The sequence below is a fragment of the Raphanus sativus genome, chromosome 4, assembly GCF_000801105.2.
Source record: "Raphanus sativus cultivar WK10039 chromosome 4, ASM80110v3, whole genome shotgun sequence".
Lineage (NCBI taxonomy): Eukaryota > Viridiplantae > Streptophyta > Magnoliopsida > Brassicales > Brassicaceae > Raphanus > Raphanus sativus.
The window spans coordinates 46,746,579-46,759,470 of record NC_079514.1 but is presented as its reverse complement, the minus strand read 5'-3'; the positions used below and the strand labels follow the sequence as shown (position 1 = coordinate 46,759,470).

Here is a 12,892-nt window from a genome sequence, read left to right as displayed (position 1 = left end):
TTTAAGGAATGATATAGATTTGAAGGTTTAGGATTTATGGTTTAGATTTGATATTTTACGGTTTAGGGTATATAGTTTAGGGTGTAGAGTTGAGGATTTAGGGTTTATAGTTGAGGTTTTAGGATTTAGGGTTTAGGGTATTAAATTTAGGATATAGAGTTTAGGGTTTAGGGTTTAGAGTTAGGATTTAGGGTTTAGGGTTTAGAGTTTAGAGTTGGAAGTTTAAGATTTAGAGTTAGGAGTTAGAATTTTGAAAAACATATAAAAATAAGGATATAAGAGTCTTTAACATTTTATTGAATAATGTATTTTTGAAAATGTATCTTTAGTGGTTGTAAAGTTGAATAATGGTATCATCAAAGTGGTATTTTTGAAAATTCCCCATAATATTATTATGTTTAATTTTTTGTAAAATTTATATAAGGCATATTAAAACAAAATATAATAAAATTCAGAATATTATCCATAAATAATATTAATTATGAAGTACAATTCTCAATAGAAAAAACAAAATCCATTAGAAACCTGCAAAAAGTTATTAAATTTTGTAAGCAATTGGACGGGTTAACATTATTTGATAGATTTATAAATTTCTAAAATTTATTGAACAGAAAATAATATAATTTTTTCCACATACGTATAATCTGAACATTAATATGACATAGCTCTTTGTAAAGTTCGAGCTCTGAAACTGTGCTGAAAGTAGACATCTCTATGATCAGACGACAAAATTAGGTTATACGAACTCTTTAGGTTGAAATATGTGTTGTTATATAAACGTTTTTTTTATAAATGGTATGTCCGTCAAGCTAATTTTTTATATGTTACATAAGTTAGGTCCGTAAAATTATTATGCGTATATCTTCTACCCATATTTACTCGTAATCATAAATTTGTTATCAATTGTAATTCATAAAAAAAAACTATTTACCAAGTAAAAAGCCTCAAAGTAAATTTGACTTTACTTTGACATTAATTCTGAAATCTATTTACTTTCTAAATACAATGATCAGACATCTGGTCTAATAGGTAGAAACACAATTAATTTGATATCTTCATAAATCTTGCTTGAATTATGTATTGGTCAAGTAATCCACCTTCCTCACCGTAACATGTTAAATATACCTAGTGTTTGAGATCAAGATATGAGTACTGGCCAAGTATTTTTAAACAGTTTTAATAAAGATATAATATTGACATTTAGATAAAGTGGTTTGCAATTAATATGATATCAACTTCCGAAAGTTACCTTATTCAAAATAAGGTAAGTTAATAACAAACAAATTAATGAATGAAGTAATTAAGTGCAATTACAAATAAACAATACTTTTATTATATCAATTTATATTATCTTGTACATTATTCAGTTTCGTGATAAGAAAACTTGTTCCAATTATTCAATATTTAATTTAAAATATTAAACGAAGTAGAATATGTGTTTATATGATATTTTATTACGAAAGCAATTAGAGTATGTCGTTGTAGCTTCGAAAAAAAGAGCTGTTGTGTTTTTGTTCCTTATATTGTTTACTTTGCTTGTATAACACTATTTTCCAAATAAATGGATAATAATTAAAAACATAAAAAATCCCAAACAAATTAAAGAAAATCTAATCTAAGACATAATAATAAGTAAAAAAATACGACAAAAAATTAAAAATAACAATCTTCAAATCTTAAATTTCGGGTTTCATGTCTTAACTTTTGGATCCCAAACAAATTTATGAACGGCACAGCCATGGGAAGACTTGAGATTTACACCATCATAATTTAGTTTGTTATTCTCTATCCAATCCATCCACTTTGATTTACGTTGGTCATCAAAGATATTGACTGAATATTGTTCTCTGTGTGTAAATGTCATAATATTGTGATATTGATGCCACTAATAAACCAAAGAAAAAACCACAATCTAAAAAGAGAGATTTTCTTCAAAAAATCAAGCTTCAAATTTTGATTCCAACCCCAAGCAAAAATAAAGAGAGCATTTCAGCACAAATCAAGCTTTAAATTTTACAAGTGTTCCCGATCATTTCAGCAAAAATCAAGCTTCGAATTTTGCAAGTGTTCCCGATACAACATTTAATTCATCCACAATCAATTTTCTACATTGGCCGAGACAGTTTTCACAAAACGTACCATATCATTGCGTTCTTCAATCACTGGACGCTTGCTTAATCAATGGCATCAAGAGAAGAACGCAACCTTCGATTCGTAACCCAAGCCCTCACCGGAATCACCAATCGGTACTCGAGGAAGCTGTTCTTGGAACAGTGAATGAAGCTCGGTCCACCGGAATGAAAGAAGACACTATATGTCAGTTCTTGAGGAAGCAGTTCTCCGATTTCTCTGATTTCGATCGACCTTCATTCACTGTTCCGAGAACTGATATTACCGATCCACCTCTCGAACTCCTCTAGTTCTGCTCGGCCTTCGATTCACCATATCAATCTAATCCCCAAATCCAATTAAAATGATCAAAGGGAAACATTGAAAAAAAATCCCAAAGTTTGATTTTTCTAATCGACAAAAGAGAAAAACGTAGTGTTTTGTCTTTATTCCCTGAGAGTGTTTGGAAACGTAAATTAAGTAGTTCTAGGTTAACTCTCTCCCTATGATTTAAAAAAAAAAAGAAAAAGAAATTATCAAAAATCAACCAATAAAATTAAGAGAAATTTTCTGAGAAGCTCTGTATGATTGCCACCTATTTTAGAAGTCACTTTAATATATAGGGAGATCTCATTGCACATGTTTTTAACAGAATATATCAAAACATAAATTAATGGCTTAATAAGAGAGATTGAGAAACAAATTATTTTTCAGAACATGTGAGATACTCTATATATAATTAACAAGTAAATGATTTCTCTCCTTTTTAAAAACTGACATAGGACTTCATCTTTCATCTGTATCATTAGATCCAAAAAGATTTGTTTCTCTTTTTTTTTTTTGGAAATAAGCTAAAATATTTAGTATCTCATTGCACATGTTTTTAACAGAATATATCAAAACATAAATTAATGGTTAATAAGAGAGATTGAGAAACAAATTATTTTTCAGAACATGTGAGATACTCTATATATAATTAACAAGTAAATGATTTCTCTCATTTTTAAAAACTGACATAGGACTTCATCTTTCATCTGTATCATTAGATCCAAAAAGATTTGTTTCTCTTTCTTTATTTTTTTTTGGAAATAAGCTAAAATATTTAGTATCTCATTGCACATGTTTTAAACAGAATATATCAAAACATAAATTAATGGCTTAATAAGAGAGATTGAGAAACAAATTATTTTTCAGAACATGTGAGATACTCTATATATAATTAACAAGTAAATGATTTCTCTCATTTTTAAAAACTGACATAGGACTTCATCTTTCATCTGTATCATTAGATCCAAAAAGATTTGTTTCTCTTTCTTTATTTTTTTTTTTGGAAATAAGCTAAAATATTTAGTATCTCATTGCACATGTTTTTAACAGAATATATCAAAACATAAATTAATGGCTTAATAAGAGAGATTGAGAAACAAATTATTTTTCAGAACATGTGAGATACTCTATATATAATTAACAAGTAAATGATTTCTCTCCTTTTTAAAAACTGACATAGGACTTCATCTTTCATCTGTATCATCATTAGAACTGAATTACATTTGAAAATTCTTTGGAAACAAAAATAGCAGTATAAGAAAATAATAATATTTTTTTGAAATATGGATAACAATATATTAAAACAAATAATAGACTTATGTTATTAAAAATATTGGAAGTCCATTATTTTATTAGAAATTATATATCTGGATCAGTTTTAAAATATACTAAAATAGTCCAATCTAATTAGCTAAAAACATCTTTTATCTAAAATAATCATAAAACAAAATTTAAACTTTAATTACATATTTTAAATAAAAATACTAATTTTAAATTTATTTATCAAAAATTTATTCAAAATATACATATATTCAAAAATTGATTTCTTAATAAAATATTTTTCAATAATCATTATAAAAAATGTTTTCAATATATAAAGGGAAAATACAATACAAGAAATTTCAAACACCAGATTAAATTATAATTTTTATATTTCACATTAAGTTTTTTAAATATAATGTATGTATGACTTCATTCATTAACACACCTCTTCACGCTTATTTTACCGAATTAAACTAACATTTTTTTTTGTCAAGAATTGAATAAACTAAAATTAAATAAATCATGTTCAACTGGTGTAGCGTTTTCAGTTTGACGGGTATCTCAACCATTGTTTTTATTACAACACACGACATTTGAGGCTCAAAGAGAAGAAAAAATGGGCAGGCCAGGTATTGTAGCTCCAGAGTCAAGAATGTATATATTTCCGGAGACATACCGAGAAGAGTCGTGAATGAGATAGCGAACCAGCGAGGTAATTCCAGGATCCACGGTCTGTTGCACCTTCAACGGTATAGTCCTCTCGTTCACTTTCTTCAGCCACTCTTTTTGCATAAGACCTTGAGTGATCTCTGAATTAAGAAGCCCCGGTGCAATAGAGTTCACCCTTATGTTGTACACACCTAACTCAATAGCCATCATCCTCGTCATGGTGTCAACGCCGCTTTTCGAACAAGCATATGCGACTCCACCGAACAACATACCGCGGTGGAGACCGGCGACCGACGAGACGTTTATCACCGAGCCACCGCGTTTAGCGCCTCGCATTAAACTGCAGACGTATTTGGATACTAACCAAGGTCCGGTTAAGTTGGTTCTGAAGACTCTGTCCCATTCGTCTTCAGACAAGTCTAAACACGTCTTGACATTGCCTCTTATTCCGGCGTTGTTGATCAACACATCTATCTTTCCGAAGATGTCCCAAGCTTGTTTGACAGCTTTTTGAATGGTGGCTGGGTCTGATGAAACGTCTAGCTCGAGCGGTGCGGCTAATTTGATTCCGGTTGGACTTAGGCTGTTGATTTCAGAGCAGAGAGATTCGAGACGATCTACACGGCGAGCTGCTGCGATAATCTTACAGCCAGCTTTGCCCAGATCGAGACAGACCTCTCTTCCTATACCAGAAGAAGCTCCGGTCAGAAGAACCACTTTGTCTTTAAGCTCACACCATGGCTCTAGTTGCTTCAACACCGGCTTGTCTCCCATTAAAAAGGAAACAAACAAATTTGAGATTAAAAATGGCAGAAACAGATGAAAGAAAAATTCCGTGGGCTATTTATTCAAGATAAGATGATATTAAGCCAGTTTACAAAAAAAAGAAAAAGATAAGATGATATTTTATCACGAAGAGAGAGAGAGAGAGAGAGAGAGAGAGAGAGAGAGAGAGAGAGAGAGAGAGAGAGAGAGAGAGAGAGAGAGAGAGAGAGAGAGAGAGAGAGAGAGAGAGAGAGAGAGAGAGAGAGAGAGAGAGAGAGAGAGAGAGAGAGAGAGAGAGAGAGAGAGAGAGAGAGAGAGAGAGAGAGAGAGAGAGAGAGAGAGAGAGAGAGAGAGAATCTATCTCACCGTCGTTTGATGATTGCTCATATTTCTTTCTCTAGTGTGTGTTCAGTGAAGAAGGAGAAGGCCATAACACGTTTATAAAGCCCTAGGGGAGAGGGTGATTAGTTCGTGTGTAACCATACGTCTTTAGCTTTAATTTTACGTTCAATCATAAAAATCAGTAATCATATTCATCTAGTTTTTTAAGCTAAAGTAAAAAAGTTTACAAAATGGTTCTAGCAACCTTTACTAAATAATTTAGGAAGCTATAGAGAAAAATATTGATGTAATCATATTTTTTTTTCATTTTTATTCATTTTCTCTTGTAATTCTTATAATTATTATCATATACACCTACATCAAAAAGTTATACATTTTAGAATAAAATATTTAGTTTCATTCCAACTAATCATCCACAACGTTGCTGTTAGAATCTGCAACTGATTTTAAATGTATATTATTAAGTATAGCCTATTTTAACCACAAAGGTGGTGAGCCAGTGGGCTAGTGGTCTTGAGTGAGCTTCGGCTCTAATACGGATTCGGTTTCGAAATTCCTTGTAACCACCCGGCCAGACGTTAAATCACAAGAATACATGGAGTGCCATAGGTTTCATGAGACTAATTGATTGACCTAGATCGCCGGATCTCCACGGTTATTAAAAAAAAGGTATAACCTATTTTCATGTCAGTTGTTAGATCTGGTTGAAAAAGATATATTATCATTATTTTTCCAAAACAACCTGAAATCTCATATATATTAATTGAAAACATTGCTATAAATAATTATAATACAAATCATTAATAGAATGAATTATAGAGTCCTTAGGTGAATATATACTCAAATAGGTATAAATTACTATAATAATTACAATACATGTCATCTGTATAAACATATAATATATTTCTGATCAAATTAAATTTAAAATTAATTACTAGCCAACAAAAAAAACATTCTAAATTCTTTTCTAAAATAAAAACTAATAAATTACCTAGTTTTATTGATAACATTTTGTGTATTTTCTATCATTTTTAATTTTATATTATTAACATAAACTAATAAATAATATTAACCATATAGTAAAAATTTATATTTTGTATATGTTATTTTTTTAATTTTTTAAAACGATTATAAATTATTAAATTTATTAAAATGACTCAAAATAAAATTTTTGTGACCAGTGAATTAATTGTTTTGTTATAACAAGATACAATGATCATAAAACTACATGAGTTAGAAATCGCATTTAGTATATATTCATATTAAAGATGTTTACCTATTTAATTTTTTCTTTTTGTTGAACGAATTCTTTAACTAAAATCAAAACATAAGAGCTAATTGACCCCGAAATCGAATTAATCTCCCTATTTCTCTCATTCTCTCATTCTCTCTCTCTCTCTCTCTCTCTATTTTGGTGAATAACCCACACGTTTTTACCAACTTGCTTTCTCTCTCACCGATTTGAATCGAAACCCTAATTTCTTATATTTTTTTCCTTTGTTGTACTGATATTTAACTTTTTTCTTGGGCCAATTTTGAAAAATGGTGACCAAATTTCATTTTTATTAGGCCAATCAATCATGTCAAATTTTTGTTAAATTACGATTGGACATCACTTTTTTAAATAATGAGATTAACTTGTGATGTTAACTACATGACTTCATACATTAATTAAGAAATAATGTCATGAATAAAATATAATTTGTATAGTTAAGTATACATTTCTTTAGTGTAAATGGTTAGTCATGAAGTGGTGGTTAATACTTCACATAAATACTTGGCATAACCAGCAATTATTTTTTCTTTTTTTTGTCAACGTAATTACTTTTTCTATTATATATTCTTAGAGAGTTTTCTGCGCTATGTGCAGAAATAATAACTTTTAAAAATATATATATTTGTAAGTTCATTAGCTTTAAAAAAATATAAATAATCATTTGTGATTTTTATTTATTTTTTAGTTTTCTAATTTAGTTATAGTTAAATAATTTTTATATATTATTTTCCTTTTTCCGAAATAATAATTTTAGAATATTTTATTTCTTTTTAAGAATTTTAATAAAATTTTGTTTTGTTGGTTTTAGTTAAAAAATTAACGAATAAAAATACTTATTGAACCTAATGGATCGAATGCTAATCAGTCAATAAAATTATATTATCGCAATAAAATATTAAATACAATTCGGTACTTTAGAGACTTGATCAGATTTATCCTTATAGTGAGTAAATATAGCTTTAATGGTTTAACCACCCACAAAAGGTATAAATATTTATATAAATATTTTCTTTGATATGATATAAAATTATTAAAAATATCTAAGAATCTTGTCAAAATCTATAATAATTTGATCATGTTACCATAATCTAACCATCAAGCAATAACTTTTGAAAAACAATACTATATCATTTATAAAAAATATGGTAGTAACAGAATATATTTTTACAACTTTACCATATAATATACTAATAAATGATTTTTTTTGTATCAACTTGTTTAGTATATATATTCTTCTAAATTGTTCAATTATATAAAATTTTAATTTTGAAACTTCATATTAATCCTTATATTGATGACTAATAAAAAATTTCACAAAAAATATTTTTTTACCTTTCTAAAATTAATTTATTAGATTAAATTATTATGTAGACTAATGACTAAAGAATAAGTCTATATAGTAGACTTTGTAGGAGGTTTACAGATTTGTAGATTTTCTTTATTACGCGTAGACTTAAGACATAACCGCAAATAATATTCTGGTTTTTTGTTTGGTCATGAAGGTTAAATAATATTTTACCACTTTTTTGGTTGGTTTTGAATTTGATTAAATATGGAGTATACTTTTAGGATTAGAATCAATATTTGAGTTGATTTTAGCAATTTTCCCTATATTTATTGTTTTATATTTGAATATTATACATAAAATCCAATATATCTTATTAAAATTACCTTTTAAAACTAACTTATATTATATAAAATATTATAAATTACATATTTAAAATTGTAATTTTGTGTTTTATTAATATTATTTTTGTAACTAAATGTTAAATCAGAAAATATAAAATATAAATAAATGAATATTAAGTTATTAATATCTTCGCATTAATAACTTAATGCGAGATAAATGGAAGGGCCAAGGATGGTTCTGTCGAAACTTTGATTCAACTGAGAAGATGCTGGGCGCGATTAATCTCCGAAGAAGCTTGTCACCTTTACATGCTGAATGTAAAGCGTTGATTTAGGTTATGAAGTGCATGAAGACCCTGCAGTTCTCTGATATATTTTTTGCAATAGATGCTCTCAATTGGTGAAGATGGTGTCGATACCTGGAGACTGGCCAGCTTTTACTACACATTTGGAGGAATTTCAATGTAGTAAGACTTTCTTCCCTACGTTCTCGATCGTACATATTTCAAGGGCACAAAACACTATGGCGGACAAGCTTGCACGGGGTACAAAGAGTTCTCCTTCAGCTATAGTTTATGTCGATTTTTTCCCGCCAGTTTGACTTGCTGATCCAATAGAGAACTCTTAGTTTATTTATTGTTGTCAGAAAAAATCTTCGCATTAAAGCTACACAAGTGTTATCCAGTGGTACGGCAAAGTTGAAAAGTACTGAACATTTCAGATTCAAAATTTACCAAAATCATATTTATCTATTTGAATGGTTAGATGACATGAGTATTTAATTCCAATTGCAAACTATCAAGTCTATGTGGCGCCGATAAAATAGTTTACCATAAAATTAGTCGGTTGAGGCTCGGATCACTATATACCCTTAAATCATATAAAAAAAAATTTTGAATTCAAAATAGTTAATTTAATAAATTATGTAGGAAATATATGTATATGTATATATATATATATATATATATATATATATCAATCACTAAAAGATTTCAAATGGCCATGTAACAATCATCATACAGGTGTTGACAAGAAAATAATCTTCATACAGGTTAACTGCTAACAATTTTTTGATGAATTTAATACCATATGACTAACCTAATTAATATTTTTATTTGCTTCATAACCATATCAACAACATGCATGTATACTGACAAGATATATAATTTGAGCCATAAAAAATGTGTGTATACTCCATCAGTTTTGTTTGACTTTATATTATTAACATAAGTTAAGTAATAATATTAAAAAAATAATAAAATTATATATTTTTGTATATGTTATATTTTATTTTTTTTAAATGACTATAAACTATTAAAATTTCCATTATGATATAAATGATCATAAAATTATATGAGTTAGAAGTCTCATTCAGTATTTTTTTTTTTTTTGGAACACAAGTCTCATTTAGTATATATTCATATTAAAGATATATATATATATATATATATATATATATATATATATATATAGTTTTTAATATCTTCTTTGTCGACCAAATTCTTTAATCAAAACGTGAGAGGCATTATTGACCCCGAAATCAGTTAACTCTCTCTACATTTTACTTCTTTTTTCTTTCACTGGTTTAAATCTAAATTTTAATTTCTTAGAGTTTTCTCCTTTGTCAGACAGAAAAATGACGTCCCCATTTAATTTTTTTCTTGGACCAATTTTGAAAAATTATGACTAAATTTTACTTTTGGGGCTGGGTCGGATCAAATTTTTGTTAAAGTACGATTGGACGTAGAATTTTAATTGATCAATAGGAAAACCAGATGGACTGAGCTACCATCAACAATGTTCATGTCATTTTAAAAAAAAGGAAAAGTGAAATTAAACTTATGATATTAATTACATGACATTATTAAATTAAAAATATTGTTATGAATAACATACTTTCTATAGTTTAGTGTAAACAGTTAGGTATCGGTGATAGTCAATACTTCACATATAACTTTTTTTTAAACACACCTCACATTAGGGTTGGCATTTTATCCGTTAAATTTGATTCAATTCGTTATTTGTTGCTATTCGATCCGAAACTTCAAGATCTCCGTAAGCTTTCGAAGCAAAGAAAATACTAAAATTCAATATCCATTAAAATCAAAGCAAATCACAGATATTAAAATTTTGGGAAGCGAATATCTGATCCGTCAATATATAAATACATCTATTTTTTTATTATATTTAAAGTTTTAAATATATAAAGCTATATAATTATTCTATAACATATGATTTGACAGATTCTATTCACATTATTACTTATATAAAAGTATTATATAAAAAGAAAAGAAAACATTTATAACAATTATAGTTTTTTTCTTAAGTTTTGTATTATTATAATTGTTAACTATCTTTAAAAATTTACAAAATATATAGATTCACTATTTCTTTTAATTTTTATCTTTTATATCATTCCAAAAAATATTTTACAAAAAAAAAATTGTATCGAATTTTTAAAATTATTTGTATAAATCAAAACAAATAAAATATCCGTAAGTATCCGCAAATATCTATTTATTTTCCAGATATCCGTTTTTCAAAATATCCGTATTTTTTCGAAGCAAAGCAAATCGGAAAATTAGATATCCGTAACATTCAAAACAAATCATAAATATCTTCAAAAACCCAGATATCCGATCCGTGTCCAGGCCTCATTCACATATAACCAGCAATTACTTTTTCTATTATATGTGGTTTTTGTAGCTCACGAGTTCAACATGGAAGATAACCTGATAATGACTTGGTATATTTGAGTGGCTTTACTTGTTTGAGTGGGTTCCACACTGTCACGTTTTCAAACTAAAGCTATAACATTATGAATTAGTATATTACTAATGTTATTACATAAAATCCAATATATCTTATCGTGTCTGTATGGTGCCACCAAACATGGTCCCATATAAATAGTCGGTTGAGGTCTATTTTCGATGAAATTTTAAATTTATTGATCATCAGAAAAAAATAATAATTATATATAATCAATTGCTTAGAATCAACTCAAATAGAAAACTGGAACTGACACTAAACATTACTATCGGGAATGAAACCATCATTGCATCAGACTCTAGAGTTTTGCCTTCTCATAATACTTGATAGATAAGATTTTCTGCTTTATCGTCTTTTCAATGAACTTTGCCAATTGATCGATAGGCTTGGCAGGTTGAGCATGACGTTTTCCATTCTGCTCCCTCCATATATAGCAAATGGACACCTGAAAAGCAAGCCTCAAGAGTATGGACTGCAGTGCGCCCACAGAACTCGCCATAATCCTCTCTGTGATCCGGAGCTGGCTGCAGGAGAGAACAAATTACTTGCAGCCATAGGGTGTATGTGTATGGGCACGCAAAATTGTTTTCATTGAAAAAACTTTGGATCCTTCATCTCTTGCAATGAAGATGAATCTCCATACACTTCATGACTGACAGCTGTGATCCTTTGAATTTGTAATGAAAAACTCATAGATATACTGAGCTTCACCATTATCGAGCTGTAATTTTTCTATCTACAACATCTAATATATACTGAGAGAATTCCCTAACATCCTTCTCCTCTTCAACATTTAAACTATTAGAGTAAAGCTGTATGTTCTTTGCATGTTTCAGAACATTACAATATTCCCAGATATATGACGAATTAAATGCAGCAAACACAATTTATGTCCAACTAGCTCCAAAATTACATGAAGTACTTGTCTAAAATCACCTCAAAAACAATAAGCATTCCACCAAATGGTTTATTGCTTTCATTCAGAACTAAATCATCTATAGTATTAAAACAGAATACTATCAGAGATGTTGCTCTTATTCTCGAAGTTATTAACAAAATTATGCCACTCATATATTTATGCATAAATTAATTAATTAATTTTGATAAGAAAAACTAAAGTAATCTTATTGCCACCATACTAACGTTTTTAAGATATGGTTATAGGGGTGACTAGAAGAGGCTGTAGAAGCTGTGGACAGAAATATTTATTTCTACGGCCTTCTTTTGAAACAGTCATGCTTTAGTTTTAAAAATTGATTCTAAAGCCAAAACATTATAAAAACTAGAATTCATTTTTTACATAAATTTGCCAAATATGACTTAAATTTGATTTTAATCCCCAAAGTATACCTAAAATTAAATCAAATACAAAAGTAACTCAAAAGCTAATGAAACTACAACAAAACCCTTATGACCTAACAAAAAAAAAATGGAATTCATGGAAGTCTACGAGAACAAAAAAAAAATGGAATTCATTATGACCCCGTAAAGTTGATGTTAAGTTTTATGAAGTGTTTGTTTCTAATTAGTTAGTTATTTTGAGTTTAGGGTTTAGGTGACTTAAGACTTACGTAGAAGTATTTGGGGTGAATAGTATATAAATTTAGGGTCTATGAAAGTCTTCCCAAAGTCTTCTAACATTTGAAGATTTACTTGAAATTCTTCTGAACCAAAAATATTTAACTTTATTGGAATTTTTGTTTCCCTTTATAAAGAAAAAATACATATTTTTTTTGTCAAATG

At 28.4% G+C, this 12,892-nt stretch overlaps 1 protein-coding gene across 1 annotated transcript; it reads right to left on the bottom strand.

Moving 5' to 3' along the window:
* Positions 1 to 4,193: 4,193 nt before the first annotated feature.
* Positions 4,194 to 5,563, bottom strand: LOC108851959 (uncharacterized). Its single transcript, XM_018625441.2, has 2 exons — positions 5,500 to 5,563; positions 4,194 to 5,130 (listed from the first exon to the last, which is right to left on the bottom strand). The coding sequence occupies exons 1-2, from the start codon at positions 5,518 to 5,520 to the stop codon at positions 4,300 to 4,302; spliced, it is 852 nt and encodes a 283-aa protein (XP_018480943.1). The 5' UTR covers positions 5,521 to 5,563; the 3' UTR covers positions 4,194 to 4,299.
* Positions 5,564 to 12,892: the final 7,329 nt, after the last annotated feature.